Raw genomic sequence first — 15,081 nt, forward strand, 5'->3', positions numbered from 1 at the left:
CCGGCAACATTTTTTATTAAAGTATTGTATTGCCCCCCAAAAGTTATACAAATTACCAAGAAACACTTATTATGGGAAATGCACATAAAGTGCTTTTTTTCCCTGCACTTAAAACTGCATCAAGGCTTCAATTCCTGGATAACATGGTGATGTCACGACCCGACTGTGTCCCTCAGTGTCCCTCAGTTGTCCATCATCCTCTCCAGCAGCCACAGCCCGCACAGCTCTGGGAGTTGGGTCGTGACATCATCATTTTGTCCAGGAAGTGAAGCCTTGATGCAGTAGTAAGTGCAGGATAAAAGCACTTTATAAGCATTTCCCATAATAAGTGTATATTGGTAATTTGTATAACTTTTGGGGGGCAATACAATACTTTAATAAAAAATTTTGCTGGACTTCTCCTTTAATTCCTATTTTATATACATAAAATGGTACTACAGGCCCTCACTACTTGATATAACGTATGTCTTGTGGTTTTACTAAAGCTTATGTACTTTCCTAGTATAAAAAAAAAATGGAAAAAATAATACAACTTTTACAATGTGTGCAGAGATGGCTGTTTTACCATAGCTTTTAATCTACCACATTATTAGATTCAAAATATGTCTGCATTTCATCTATTTCACTGTTGTATTTTGCTTTTATTTTACTGTAAACACTGCCTAAATGTCCTTTTTTGTTGGATACTTAATAATTACCTATTTAGGTAATGTAATCAATTATAATGAAAACATTGTAGAATTATAAAATCAGAATAATAATTACCAAAGTATTCACACTGAAGGGAAATAATGCAATGTCGCATGAAGCTCATGATGTCATCACTTCGTCCACTGCTTCCCACAAAGTAAGAGATCACCGAAGTATTTTGGCTGTATCTTTGAAATGAGTGCAACCATTTTGCAACTGCTGTTGACTTGCCGGAGCCTCTGGCACCATGCAATAGCAGAATAGACTTCTCAGTTCCCAACCTGTTGGAATAGAAGGAAAACTGTTGCAAAGTAACTGGCCGTGCTGGGCTACTACAGTAAATAGGTGCTAAGCTAAGCTGCAGTATCCCAGCACAGCCACTGCACAATGTACATTCAGGCTCTTTTCACTGTGTATTCACTGGGCACTTCAGTTTTGGCAGAGCTGATAGCTGGGCTGCTAGGTCCAATGTTTATGGACTATCCAAAAGAAAGGCCAACAATTTAAAAAAAAAATCCCAAGTCTTATAAAACATACAGAGACCAGGTGAAGGAGCAAGCAGCTTTTTTTTAGTGCAATATATCTTACCATGAAGATGCCACTTTAAAATGATCAACACTGAAGTTGTCCCTCTGTTCATTTGTCAGATGGCCACAAGCAAATGTATCCAAGACTGTGAAGAGCTTATTTAACCCTTGTGAAGCCACAAAATCTTTGCAAAGACTTTCAGCATATGCTTGGTGGTATGCCTGGGCAAGGTTGTGCTCATGACCTTAAATACACACATAGTAAGAAACATTATCTCGTTGTTAGACAAATAAGTCCAGTCTACAGCATGGAAAATCTTATTGAAATATTTAAACTTTGCTTCCTGATTAAATGAAAATGTAAACATACCTATCGTGTGCTAAATGGTTATATAAGGCATCTAAAATTATTATATTTCATGACTATCATCTGTAAACATGGAGAACAAAGAACAGGCAAATACAGGGATGGGACTAACAAAAAATTTGTTGTTTAGATTGTTCCAGGAACACACTACTTTTACTCAATTTTAGTCATACACAACGGGCAATTCTGTGTGCAAAACTTCAGCAACATCTGCGGCATATCAAGTAAAAGTTTCCTAGGCCATTCCATGTGGCGGAAGGTTTCTTAGGCCATTCCATGTGGCGGAAGGTTTCTTAGGCCATTCCATGTGGCGGAAGGTTTCTTAGGCCATTCCATGTGGCGGAAGGATTCTTAGGCCAATCCATGTGGTGGAATGTTTCTTAGGACGTTCCATGTGGCGGGAATGTTTCTTAGGCCATTCCATCTGGCGGAATGTTTGTTAGGTCATTCCATGTGGCGGAATGTTTCTTAGGCCATTCCATCTGGCGGAATGTTTCTTAGGCCATTCCATCTGGCGGAATGTTTCTTAGGCCATTCCATCTGGCGGAATGTTTCTTAGGCCATTCCATCTGGCGGAATGTTTCTTAGGACATTCCATCTGGCGGAATGTTTCTTAGGCCATTCCATCTGGCGGAATGTTTCTTAGGCCATTCCATGTGGCGGAATGTTTCTTAGGCCATTCCATGTGGCAGAATGTTTCTTAGGACATTCCATCTGGCGGAATGTTTCTTAGGCCATTCCATCTGCAAAATGTTTCTTAGGCAATTCCAACCGGCGGAATGTTTCTTAGGACATTCCATGTGGCGGAATGTTTCTTAGGACATTCCATGTAGCGGAATGTTTCTTAGGCCATTCCATCTGGCGGAATGTTTCTTAGGACATTCCATGTAGCAGAATGTTTCTTAGGACATTTCATGTGGCGGAAGGTTTATTAGGTCATTCCATCTGGTGGAATGTTTCTTAGGACATTCCATGTGGCGGAATGTTTCTTAGGTCATTCCATCTAGCGGAATGTTTCTTAGACCATTCCATCTGGCGGAATGTTTCTTAGGCCATTCCATCTGGCGGAATGTTTCTTAGGCCATTCCATATAGCGGAATGTTTTTTAGAACATTCCATGAGGTGGAATGTTTCTTAGGCCATTCCATCTGGCGGAATGTTTCTTAGGCCATTCCATCTGGCGGAACGTTTCTTAGGTCATTCCATCTGGCGGAACGTTTTTTTTAGGCCATTCCATCTGGCGGAATGTTTCATAGGCCATTCCATCTGGCGGAATGTTTCTTAGGCCATTCCATCTGGCGGAATGTTTCTTAGGCCATTCTATCTGGCGGAATGTTTCTTAGGCCATTCCATCTGGCGGAATGTTTCTTAGGCCATTCCATCTGGCGGAAAGTTTCTTAGGACATTCCATGTGGCGGAATGTTTCTTAGGTCATTCCATCTGGCGGAATGTTTCTTAGATCATTCCATCTGGCGGAATGTTTCTTAGGCCATTCCATCTGGCGGAATGTTTCTTAGGCCATTCCATCTGGCGGAATGTTTCTTAGGCCATTCCATCTGGCGGAATGTTTCTTAGGACATTCCATGTAGCGGAATGTTTCTTAGGACATTCCATGTGGCGGAAGGTTTATTAGGTCATTCCATCTGGCGGAATGTTTCTTAGACCATTCCATATGGCGGAATGTTTCTTAGGCCATTCCATCTGGCGGAAGGTTTCTTAGGCCATTCCACCCGGTGGAATGTTTCTTAGGACATTCTATCTGGCGGAATGTTTCTTAGGACATTCCATGTGGCGGAACGTTTCTTAGGTCATTCCATCTGGCGGAACTTTTTTCAGGCCATTCCATCTGGCGGTATGTTTCTTAGGCCATTCCATCTAACGGAATGTTTCTTAGGCCATTCCATCTGGTGGAATGATTCTTAGGCCATTCTATCTGGCAGAATGTTTCTTAGGCCATTCCATCTGGCGGAATGTTTCTTAGGCCATTCCATATAGCGGAATGTTTTTTAGAACATTCCATGAGGTGGAATGTTACTTAGGCCATTCCATCTGGCGGAATGTTTCTTAGGCCATTCCATCTGGCGGAATGTTTCTTAGGCCATTCCATCTGGCGGAATGTTTCTTAGGACATTCCATGTGGCGGAATGTTTCTTAGGTCATTCCATCTGGCGGAATGTTTCTTAGGCCATTCCATCTGGCGGAATGTTTCCTAGGCCATTCCATGTGGCGGAAGGTTTCTTAGGCCATCCCATGTGGCGGAAGGTTTCTTAGGCCATTCCATGTGGCGGAAGGTTTCTTAGGCCATTCCATGTGGCGGAAGGATTCTTAGGCCAATCCATGTGGTGGAATGTTTCTTAGGACGTTCCATGTGGCGGGAATGTTTCTTAGGCCATTCCATCTGGCGGAATGTTTGTTAGGTCATTCCATGTGGCGGAATGTTTCTTAGGCCATTCCATCTGGCGGAATGTTTCTTAGGCCATTCCATCTGGCGGAATGTTTCTTAGGCCATTCCATCTGGCGGAATGTTTCTTAGGCCATTCCATCTGGCGGAATGTTTCTTAGGACATTCCATCTGGCGGAATGTTTCTTAGGCCATTCCATCTGGCGGAATGTTTCTTAGGACATTCCATGTGGCGGAATGTTTCTTAGGACATTCCATGTGGCGGAATGTTTCTTAGGTCATTCCATCTGGCGGAATGTTTCTTAGACCATTCCATCTGACGGAATGTTTCTTAGGACATTCCATCTGACGGAATGTTTCTTAGGCCATTCCACCTGGTGGAATGTTTCTTAGGCCATTCCATCTGGCGGAATGTTTCTTAGGCCATTCCATCTGGCGGAATGTTTCTTAGGCCATTCCATGTGGCGGAATGTTTCTTAGGCCATTCCATGTGGCGGAAGGTTTATTAGGTCATTCCATCTGGCGGAATGTTTCTTAGGCCATTCCATCTGCAAAATGTTTCTTAGGCAATTCCAACCAGCGGAATGTTTCTTAGGACATTCCATGTGGCGGAATGTTTCTTAGGACATTCCATGTGGCGGAATGTTTCTTAGGCCATTCCATCTGGCGGAATGTTTCTTAGGACATTCCATGTAGCAGAATGTTTCTTAGGACATTTCATGTGGCGGAAGGTTTATTAGGTCATTCCATCTGGTGGAATGTTTCTTAGGACATTCCATGTGGCGGAATGTTTCTTAGGTCATTCCATCTAGCGGAATGTTTCTTAGACCATTCCATCTGGCGGAATGTTTCTTAGGCCATTCCATCTGGCGGAATGTTTCTTAGGCCATTCCATATAGCGGAATGTTTTTTAGAACATTCCATGAGGTGGAATGTTTCTTAGGCCATTCCATCTGGCGGAATGTTTCTTAGGCCATTCCATCTGGCGGAACGTTTCTTAGGTCATTCCATCTGGCGGAACGTTTTTTTAGGCCATTCCATCTGGCGGAATGTTTCATAGGCCATTCCATCTGGCGGAATGTTTCTTAGGCCATTCCATCTGGCGGAATGTTTCTTAGGCCATTCTATCTGGCGGAATGTTTCTTAGGCCATTCCATCTGGCGGAATGTTTCTTAGGCCATTCCATCTGGCGGAATGTTTCTTAGGCCATTCCATCTGCCGGAAAGTTTCTTAGGACATTCCATGTGGCGGAATGTTTCTTAGGTCATTCCATCTGGCGGAATGTTTCTTAGATCATTCCATCTGGCGGAATGTTTCTTAGGCCATTCCATCTGGCGGAATGTTTCTTAGGCCATTCCATCTGGCGGAATGTTTCTTAGGCCATTCCATCTGGCGGAATGTTTCTTAGGACATTCCATGTAGCGGAATGTTTCTTAGGACATTCCATGTGGCGGAAGGTTTATTAGGTCATTCCATCTGGCGGAATGTTTCTTAGACCATTCCATATGGCGGAATGTTTCTTAGGCCATTCCATCTGGCGGAAGGTTTCTTAGGCCATTCCACCCGGTGGAATGTTTCTTAGGACATTCTATCTGGCGGAATGTTTCTTAGGACGTTCCATGTGGCGGAACGTTTCTTAGGTCATTCCATCTGGCGGAACTTTTTTCAGGCCATTCCATCTGGCGGTATGTTTCTTAGGCCATTCCATCTAACGGAATGTTTCTTAGGCCATTCCATCTGGTGGAATGATTCTTAGGCCATTCTATCTGGCAGAATGTTTCTTAGGCCATTCCATCTGGCGGAATGTTTCTTAGGCCATTCCATATAGCGGAATGTTTTTTAGAACATTCCATGAGGTGGAATGTTACTTAGGCCATTCCATCTGGCGGAATGTTTCTTAGGCCATTCCATCTGGCGGAATGTTTCTTAGGCCATTCCATCTGGCGGAATGTTTCTTAGGACATTCCATGTGGCGGAATGTTTCTTAGGTCATTCCATCTGGCGGAATGTTTCTTAGGCCATTCCATCTGGCGGAATGTTTCTTAGGCCATTCCATCTGGCGGAATGTTTCTTAGGCCATTCCATCTGGCGGAATGTTTCTTAGGCCATTCCATCTGGCGGAATGTTTCTTAGGACATTCCATGTAGCGGAATGTTTCTTAGGACATTCCATGTGGCGGAAGGTTTATTAGGTCATTCCATCTGGCGGAATGTTTCTTAGACCATTCCATATGGCGGAATGTTTCTTAGGCCATTCCATCTGGCGGAATGTTTCTTAGGCCATTCCACCCGGCGGAATGTTTCTTAGGACATTCCATCTGGCGGAATGTTTCTTAGGACATTCCATGTGGCGGAATGTTTCTTAGGTCATTCCATCTGGCGGAACTTTTTTCAGGCCATTCCATCTGGCGGAATGTTTCTTAGGCCATTCCATCTAACGGAATGTTTCTTAGGCCATTCCATCTGGTGGAATGATTCTTAGGCCATTCTATCTGGCGGAATGTTTCTTAGGCCATTCCATCTGGCGGAATGTTTCTTAGGCCATTCCATATAACGGAATCAGGGCTCCAGATGGCGACCAAAATGGTCGCCAATGCGACTAATATTTTGCAAATGGCGCCCAGATTTATTAATCTGGGCGCCATTTGCGACTGGCCCCGGCGGCGGCGCGCTGTCTCTTTAAGTCCGGTCCCCGGCTGATGCGCGGCTGCCGGGGGTGTCCCGTCCTATCCCCGGCAGCGCGGCGCATCAGTGAGCTGCCTGGGGCCCTGACTTCCGGCACAGGAAGCGCGCGTCAGAGACGCTTCCTGTGTCAGAAGTCACAGCCCCGGCGTACAGGGAGCTCACTGACGCGCCGCGCTGCCGGGGATAGGACGGGACACCCCCGGCAGCCGCGCATCAGCCGGGGACTGGACTTAAAGAGACAGCGCGCCGCCGCCGGGGACAGCGCCTGAAGAAGAAGAGGATCGCCGGGGGAGCGGGTTGTCAGGTGAGTTTGTGTGTTTATTTTTTTTAAATACTGCTTAGCATAGAGGAGGAGGGGGGGGGGCATCTATAATGGGGGGAAGAGAAGGGGGGGCATCTATAATGGGGGGAAGAGAAGGGGGGGCATCTATAATGGGGGGAGAAGAGGGGCCATGTTCAAGGGGGGGAGAGGGGGCTAGCTATAAGGGGAGGGGGCATCTATAATGGGGGGGAAGAGGGGGCATCTATAATGGGGGGGGGGAGAGGGGGCATCTATAATGGGGGGGAAGAGGGGGCATCTATAATGGGGGGGAGAAGGGGGCATCTATAATGGGGGGGAGAAGGGGGCATCTATAATGGGGGGGGGAGAGGGGGCATCTATAAAGGGGGGGGAGAGGGGGCATCTATAATGGGGGGGGAGAGGGGGCATCTATAATGGGGGGGAGAGGGGGCATCTATAATGGGGGGGAGGAGGGGGCATCTATAATGGGGGGGAGGAGGGGGCATCTATAATGGGGGGGAGGAGGGGGCATCTATAAGGGGAGGGCAAACTGGCTGCAGACACTGGGAGATAGATATATGCACAATTATTATTATCAGGGCCCCTCAGGTGTCTGTATTGTAGGGGGTTACTTGCATTAGTCACTAGGTGAGAGATATATCTATCTATATACACATCTTGTGGGGGGTCACTATGGCTGCAGTCAGAAGTCTAGCTCAGTATGTATAGACTGTTGCAAGCTTTTAAAGGGAACCTGTCACCCCCGGTGCCGGGGTGACAGGCTCCCAACCCCCCGTTAGAGCCCCCTATACTCACCTCATCGCGCCGGGTCCCGCTTCTGGAGGTGGTCAGGTCACGGAGATCTCAGCCGCTGCAGCCCGGCGCGCACACTGAGAGATGAGTCCAACGCTCATAGAGAATGACGGATCGCTGGACTCTCCCGTCATTCTCTGAGCGTTGGACTCATCTCTCAGCGCACGCCGGGCTGCAGCGGCTGAGATCTCCGTGACCCGACCATCTTCAGAAGCGGGATCCGGCGCAATGAGGTGAGTATAGGGGGCTCTAACGGGGGGTTGGGAGCCTGTCACCCTGGCACGGGGGTCAACAGGTTCCCTTTAAGTTCAAGTTCAGAAGAGTAAGCCTCATTAAAAGCTGAAGTACTGAGTCAGACTGTATATGGTTGTCAGACTGTATATGGTTGTCAGACTGTATATGGTTGTCAGGTTGCAAGTTTCCATGTTGAACATTTTCAAACTAAGAAAAGAGAGAATCTAAAGGAGGAGGAGGCTGCCGCGGCCTCTGCACACAGTAAGTCCCATGTAACATAACATTAATTTTACATGGTTTAAAATGTTGGCGACCAAATATTCTATTTGGCGCCTAAATTTTTCAGGTTAGGAGCCAATGGCTCCTAGGTAAATTTTTTAGTCTGGAGCCCTGGGAATGTTTTTTAGAACATTCCATGAGATGGAATGTTTCTTAGGCCATTCCATCTGGCGGAATGTTTCTTAGGCCATTCCATCTGGCGGAATGTTTCTTAGGGCATTCCATCTGGCGGAATGTTTCTTAGGTCATTCCATCTGGCGGAATGTTTCTTAGGCCATTCCATCTGGGGGAATGTTTCTTAGGCCATTCCATCTGGCGGAATGTTTCTTAGGCCATTCCACCCAGCGGAATGTTTCTTAGGTCATTCCATCTGGCGGAATGTTTCTTAGGTCACTCCATCTGGCGGAATGTTTCTTAGGCCATTCCATGTCGCGGAATGTTTCTTAGGACATTCCATGTGGCGGAAGGTTTATTAGGTCATTCCATCTGGCGGAATGTTTCTTAGACCATTCCATATGGCGGAATGTTTCTTAGGCCATTCCATCTGGCGGAAGGTTTCTTAGGCCATTCCACCCGGTGGAATGTTTCTTAGGACATTCTATCTGGCGTAATGTTTCTTAGGACATTCCATGTGGCGGAACGTTTCTTAGGTCATTCCATCTGGCGGAACTTTTTTCAGGCCATTCCATCTGGCGGTATGTTTCTTAGGCCATTCCATCTAACGGAATGTTTCTTAGGCCATTCCATCTGGTGGAATGATTCTTAGGCCATTCTATCTGGCAGAATGTTTCTTAGGCCATTCCATCTGGCGGAATGTTTCTTAGGCCATTCCATATAGCGGAATGTTTTTTTAGAACATTCCATGAGGTGGAATGTTACTTAGGCCATTCCATCTGGCGGAATGTTTCTTAGGCCATTCCATCTGGCGGAATGTTTCTTAGGCCATTCCATCTGGCGGAATGTTTCTTAGGACATTCCATGTGGCGGAATGTTTCTTAGGTCATTCCATCTGGCGGAATGTTTCTTAGACCATTCCATCTGGCGGAATGTTTCTTAGGCCATTCCATCTGGCGGAATGTTTCTTAGGCCATTCCATCTGGCGGAATGTTTCTTAGGCCATTCCATCTGGCGGAATGTTTCTTAGGACATTCCATGTAGCGGAATGTTTCTTAGGACATTCCATGTGGCGGAAGGTTTATTAGGTCATTCCATCTGGCGGAATGTTTCTTAGACCATTCCATATGGCGGAATGTTTCTTAGGCCATTCCATCTGGCGGAATGTTTCTTAGGCCATTCCACCCGGCGGAATGTTTCTTAGGACATTCCATCTGGCGGAATGTTTCTTAGGACATTCCATGTGGCGGAATGTTTCTTAGGTCATTCCATCTGGCGGAACTTTTTTCAGGCCATTCCATCTGGCGGAATGTTTCTTAGGCCATTCCATCTAACGGAATGTTTCTTAGGCCATTCCATCTGGTGGAATGATTCTTAGGCCATTCTATCTGGCGGAATGTTTCTTAGGCCATTCCATCTGGCGGAATGTTTCTTAGGCCATTCCATATAACGGAATGTTTTTTAGAACATTCCATGAGGTGGAATGTTTCTTAGGCCATTCCATCTGGCGGAATGTTTCTTAGGCCATTCCATCTGGCGGAATGTTTCTTAGGGCATTCCATCTGGCGGAATATTTCTTAGGTCATTCCATCTGGCGGAATGTTTCTTAGGCCATTCCATCTGGGGGAATGTTTCTTAGGCCATTCCATCTGGCGGAATGTTTCTTAGGCCATTCCACCCAGCGGAATGTTTCTTAGGTCATTCCATCTGGCGGAATGTTTCTTAGGTCACTCCATCTGGCGGAATGTTTCTTAGGCCATTCCATCTGGCGGAATGTTTCTTAGGCCATTCCATCTGGCGGAATGTTTCTTAGGCCATTCCATCTGGCGGAATGTTTCTTAGGCCATTCCATCTGGCGGAATGTTTCTTAAGACATTCCATGTCGCGGAATGTTTCTTAGGTCATTCCATCTGGCGGAATGTTTCTTAGGTCATTCCATCTGGCGGAATGTTTCTTAGACCATTCCATCTGGCGGAATGTTTCTTAGGCCATTCCATCTGGCGGAATGTTTCTTAGAACATTCCACGTGGCGAAATGTTTCTTAGGCCATTCCATGTGGCAAAATGTTTCTTAGGACATTCCATCTGGCGGAATGTTTCTTAGGACATTCCATCTGGCGAAATGTTTCTTAGGACATTTCATGTGGCGGAATGTTTGTTAGGTCATTCCATCTGGCGGAATGTTTCTTAGACCATTCCATCTGGCGGAATATTTCTTAGGACATTTCATCTGGCGGAATGTTTCTTAGGTCATTCCATCTGGCGGAATGTTTCTTAGACCATTCCATCTGGGGGAATGTTTCTTAGGCCATTCCTTCTGGCGGAATGTTTCTTAGGCCATTCCATCTGGCGAAATGTTTCTTAGGCCATTCCATCTGGCGGAATGTTTCTTAGGACATTCCATCTGGCGGAAGTTTCTTAGGACATTCCATGTGGTTGAATGTTTCTTAGGACATTCCATCTGGCGAAATGTTTCTTAGGACATTCCATTTGGCGGAATGTTTCTTAGGTCATTCCATCTGGCGGAATGTTTCTTAGGCCATTCCATCTGGTGGAATGTTTCTTAGATCATTCCATCTGCCGGAATGTTTCTTAGGCCATTCCATGCCGCGTAATGTTTTTTAGGCCATTCCATCTGCCGGTATGTTTCTTAGGACATTCCATATGGCGGAATGTTTCTTAGGCCATTCCATGTGGCTGAATGTTTCTTAGGACATTCCATGTGGCGGAATGTTTCTTAGGACATTCCATTTGGCGGAATGTTTCTTAGGTCATTCCATCTGGCGGAATGTTTCTTAGACCATTCCATCTGGCGGAATGTTTCTTAGGCCATTCCATCTGGCGGAATGCTTCTTAGAACATTCCACGTGGCGGAATGTTTCTTAGGCCATTCCATGTGGCGGAATGTTTCTTAGGACATTCCATCTGGCGGAATGTTTCTTAGGACATTCCATCTGGCGGAATGTTTCTTAGGCCATTCCATCTGGTGGAATGTTTCTTAGGTCATTCCATCTGCCGGAATGTTTCTTAGGCCATTCTATGTCGCGGAATGTTTTTTAGGCCATTCCATCTGGCGGAATGTTTCTTAGGACATTCCATCTGGCGGAATGTTTCTTAGGACATTTCATGTGGCGGAATGTTTCTTAGGACATTCCATTTGGCGGAATGATTCTTAGGTCATTCCATCTGGCGGAATGTTTCTTAGACCATTCCATCTGGCGGAATGTTTCTTAGGCCATTCCATCTGGCGGAATGATTCTTAGAACATTCCACGTGGCGGAATGTTTCTTAGGCCATTCCATGTGGCGGAATGTTTCTTAGGACATTCCATTTGGCGGAATGTTTCTTAGGTCATTCCATCTGGCGGAATGTTTCTTAGGCCATTCCATCTGGTGGAATGTTTCTTAGGTCATTCCATCTGCCGGAATGTTTCTTAGGCCATTCTATGTCGCGGAATGTTTTTTAGGCCATTGCATCTGGCGGAATGTTTCTTAGGCAATTCCATGTGGCGGAATGTTTCTTAGGACATTTCATCTGGCGGAATGTTTGTTAGGTCATTGCATCTGGCGGAATGTTTCTTAGACCATTCCATTTGGCGGAATGTTTCTTAGGACATTCCATCTGGCGGAATGTGTCTTAGGTCATTCCATCTGGCGGAATGTTTCTTAGACCATTCCATCTGGGGGAATGTTTCTTAGGCCATTCCATCTGGCGAAATGTTTCTTAGGCCATTCCATCTGGCGGAATGTTTCTTAGGACATTCCATGTGGCGGAAGGTTTCTTAGGACATTCCATGTGGCGGAATGTTTATTAGGACATTCCATTTGGCGGAATGTTTCTTAGGTCATTCCATCTGGCGGAATGTTTCTTAGTCCATTCCATCTGGCGGAATGTTTCTTAGGTCATTCCATCTGCCGGAATGTTTCTTAGGCCATTCCATGTCGCGGAATGTTTTTTAGGCCATTCCATCTGGCGGAATGTTTCTTAGGACATTCCATGTCGCGGAATGTTTCTTAGGTCATTCCATCTGGCGGAATGTTTCTTAGACCATTCCATCTGGCGAAATGTTTCTTAGGACATTCCATGTGGCGGAATGTTTCTTAGGTCATTCCATCTGGCAGAATGTTTCTTAGACCATTCCATCTGGGGGAATGTTTCTTAGGCCATTCCATCTGGCGGAATGTTTTTTAGGCCATTCCATCTGGTGAAATGTTTCTTAGGCCATTCCATGTGGCGGAATGTTTCTTAGGCCATTCCATCTGGTGGAATGTTTCTTAGGTCATTCCATCTGCCGGAATGTTTCTTAGGCCATTCCATGTCGCGGAATGTTTTTTAGGCCATTCCATCTGGCGGAATGTTTCTTAGGACATTCCATGTGGTGGAATGTTTCTTAGGTCATTCCATCTGGCGGAATGTTTCTTTAGACCATTCCATCTGGCAAAATGTTTCTTAGGACATTCCATGTGGCGGAATGTTTCTTAGGACATTCCATCTGGCGGAATGTTTCTTAGGTCATTCCATCTGGCGGAATGTTTCTTAGACCATTCCATCTGGGGGAATGTTTCTTAGGCCATTCCATCTGGCGGAATGTTTCTTAGGCCATTCCATCTGGCGAAATGTTTCTCAGGCCATTCCATCTGGCGGAATGTTTCTTAGGACATTCCATGTGGCGGAATGTTTCTTAGGTCATTCCATCTGGCGGAATGTTTCTTAGACCATTCCGTCTGGCGGAATGTTTCTTAGGCCATTTCATCTGGCGGAATTTTTCTTAGGCTATTCCAGCTAGCTGAATGTTTCTTAGGACATTCCATGTGGCGGAAGGTTTCTTAGGTCATTCCATCTGGCGGAATGTTTCTTAGACCATTCCATCTGGCGGACTGTTTCTTAGACCATTCCATCTGGCGGAATGTTTCTTAGGCCATTCCATCTGGCGGAATGTTTCTTAGGCCATTCCACCCGGCGGAATGTTTCTTAGGCCATTCCATCTGGCGGAATGTTTCTTAGGACATTCCATCTGGCGGAATGTTTCTTAGACCATTCCATCTGGCGGAATGTTTCTTAGGCCATTCCATCTGGCCGAATGTTTCTTAGACCATTACATCTGGCGGAATGTTTCTTAGGCCATTCCACCCGGCGGAATGTTTCTTAGGACATTCCATCTGGCGGAATGTTTCTTAGGACATTCCATGTCGCGGAATGTTTCTTAGGTCATTCCATCTGGCGGAATGTTTCTTAGACCATTCCATCTGGTGAAATGTTTCTTAGGACATTCCATGTGGCGGAATGTTTCTTAGGACATTCCATGTGGCGGAATGTTTCTTAGGTCATTCCATCTGGCGGAATGTTTCTTAGACCATTCCATCTGGGGGAATGTTTCTTAGGCCATTCCATCTGGTGAAACGTTTCTTAGGCCATTCCATCTGGCGGAATGTTTCTTAGGCCATTCCATCTGGTGGAAGGTCATTCCATGTGGCGGAATGTTTCTTAGACCATTCCATCTGGCGAAATGTTTCTTAGGACATTCCATGTGGCGGAATGTTTCTTAGGTCATTCCATCTGGCGGAATGTTTCTTAGACCATTCCATCAGGGGGAATGTTTCTTAGGCCATTCCATCTGGCGGAATGTTTCTTAGGCCATTCCATCTGGCGAAATGTTTCTTAGGCCATTCCATCTGGCGGAATGTTTCTTAGGACATTCCATGTGGCGGAATGTTTCTTAGGTTATTCCATCTGGCGGAATGTTTCTTAGACCATTTCGTCTGGCGGAATGTTTCTTAGGCCATTCCATCTGGCGGAATTTTTCTTAGGCTATTCCAGCTAGCTGAATGTTTCTTAGGACATTCCATGTGGCGGAAGGTTTCTTAGGTCATTCCATCTGGCGGAATGTTTCTTAGACCATTCCATCTGGCGGAATGTTTCTTAGACCATTCCATCTGGGGGAATGTTTCTTAGGCCATTCCATCTGGCGAAATGTTTCTTAGGCCATTCCATCTGGCGGAATGTTTCTTAGGACATTCCATGTGGCGGAATGTTTCTTAGGTCATTCCATCTGGCGGAATGTTTCTTAGACCATTCCGTCTGGCGGAATGTTTCTTAGGCCATTCCATCTGGCGGAATTTTTCTTAGGCTATTCCACCCGGCGGAATGTTTCTTAGGACATTCCATCTGGCGGAATGTTTCTTAGGACATTCCATGTCGCGGAATGTTTCTTAGGTCATTCCATCTGGCGGAATGTTTCTTAGACCATTCCATCTGGTGAAATGTTTCTTAGGACATTCCATGTGGCGGAATGTTTCTTAGGACATTCCATGTGGCGGAATGTTTCTTAGGTCATTCCATCTGGCGGAATGTTTCTTAGACCATTCCATCTGGGGGAATGTTTCTTAGGCCATTCCATCTGGTGAAATGTTTCTTAGGCCATTCCATCTGGCGGAATGTTTCTTAGGCCATTCCATCTGGTGGAATGTCATTCCATGTGGCGGAATGTTTCTTAGACCATTCCATCTGGCGAAATGTTTCTTAGGACATTCCATGTGGCGGAATGTTTCTTAGGTCATTCCATCTGGCGGAATGTTTCTTAGACCATTCCATCTGGGGGAATGTTTCTTAGGCCATTCCATCTGGCGGAATGTTTCTTAGGCCATTCCATCTGGCGAAATGTTTCTTAGGCCATTCCATCTGGCGGAATGTTTC

The 15,081-nt window shown here is 45.7% G+C and overlaps 1 protein-coding gene across 5 annotated transcripts in view; it reads right to left on the minus strand.

Annotated features, from left to right (window-relative positions):
* LOC138794716 (tetratricopeptide repeat protein 41-like) overlaps positions 1–15,081 on the minus strand; it is a 79,276-nt gene that overhangs the window by 40,142 nt on the left and 24,053 nt on the right. For 4 of the 5 annotated variants that reach the window (XM_069973576.1, XM_069973550.1, XM_069973558.1 and 1 more), the window contains exons 3-4: positions 1,279–1,462; positions 766–971 (exon numbers count right to left, since the gene is read on the minus strand). The exons of the other annotated variant lie outside the window; for it this stretch is intronic. In XM_069973576.1, the coding sequence (XP_069829677.1) occupies positions 766–971; positions 1,279–1,462 (390 nt within the window). The remainder of the gene's footprint in view (positions 1–765; positions 972–1,278; positions 1,463–15,081) is intronic. 5 annotated transcript variants of the gene reach the window in all.

Source organism: Dendropsophus ebraccatus, chromosome 1, assembly GCF_027789765.1.
Source record: "Dendropsophus ebraccatus isolate aDenEbr1 chromosome 1, aDenEbr1.pat, whole genome shotgun sequence".
In the NCBI taxonomy this organism is placed as follows: domain Eukaryota; kingdom Metazoa; phylum Chordata; class Amphibia; order Anura; family Hylidae; genus Dendropsophus; species Dendropsophus ebraccatus.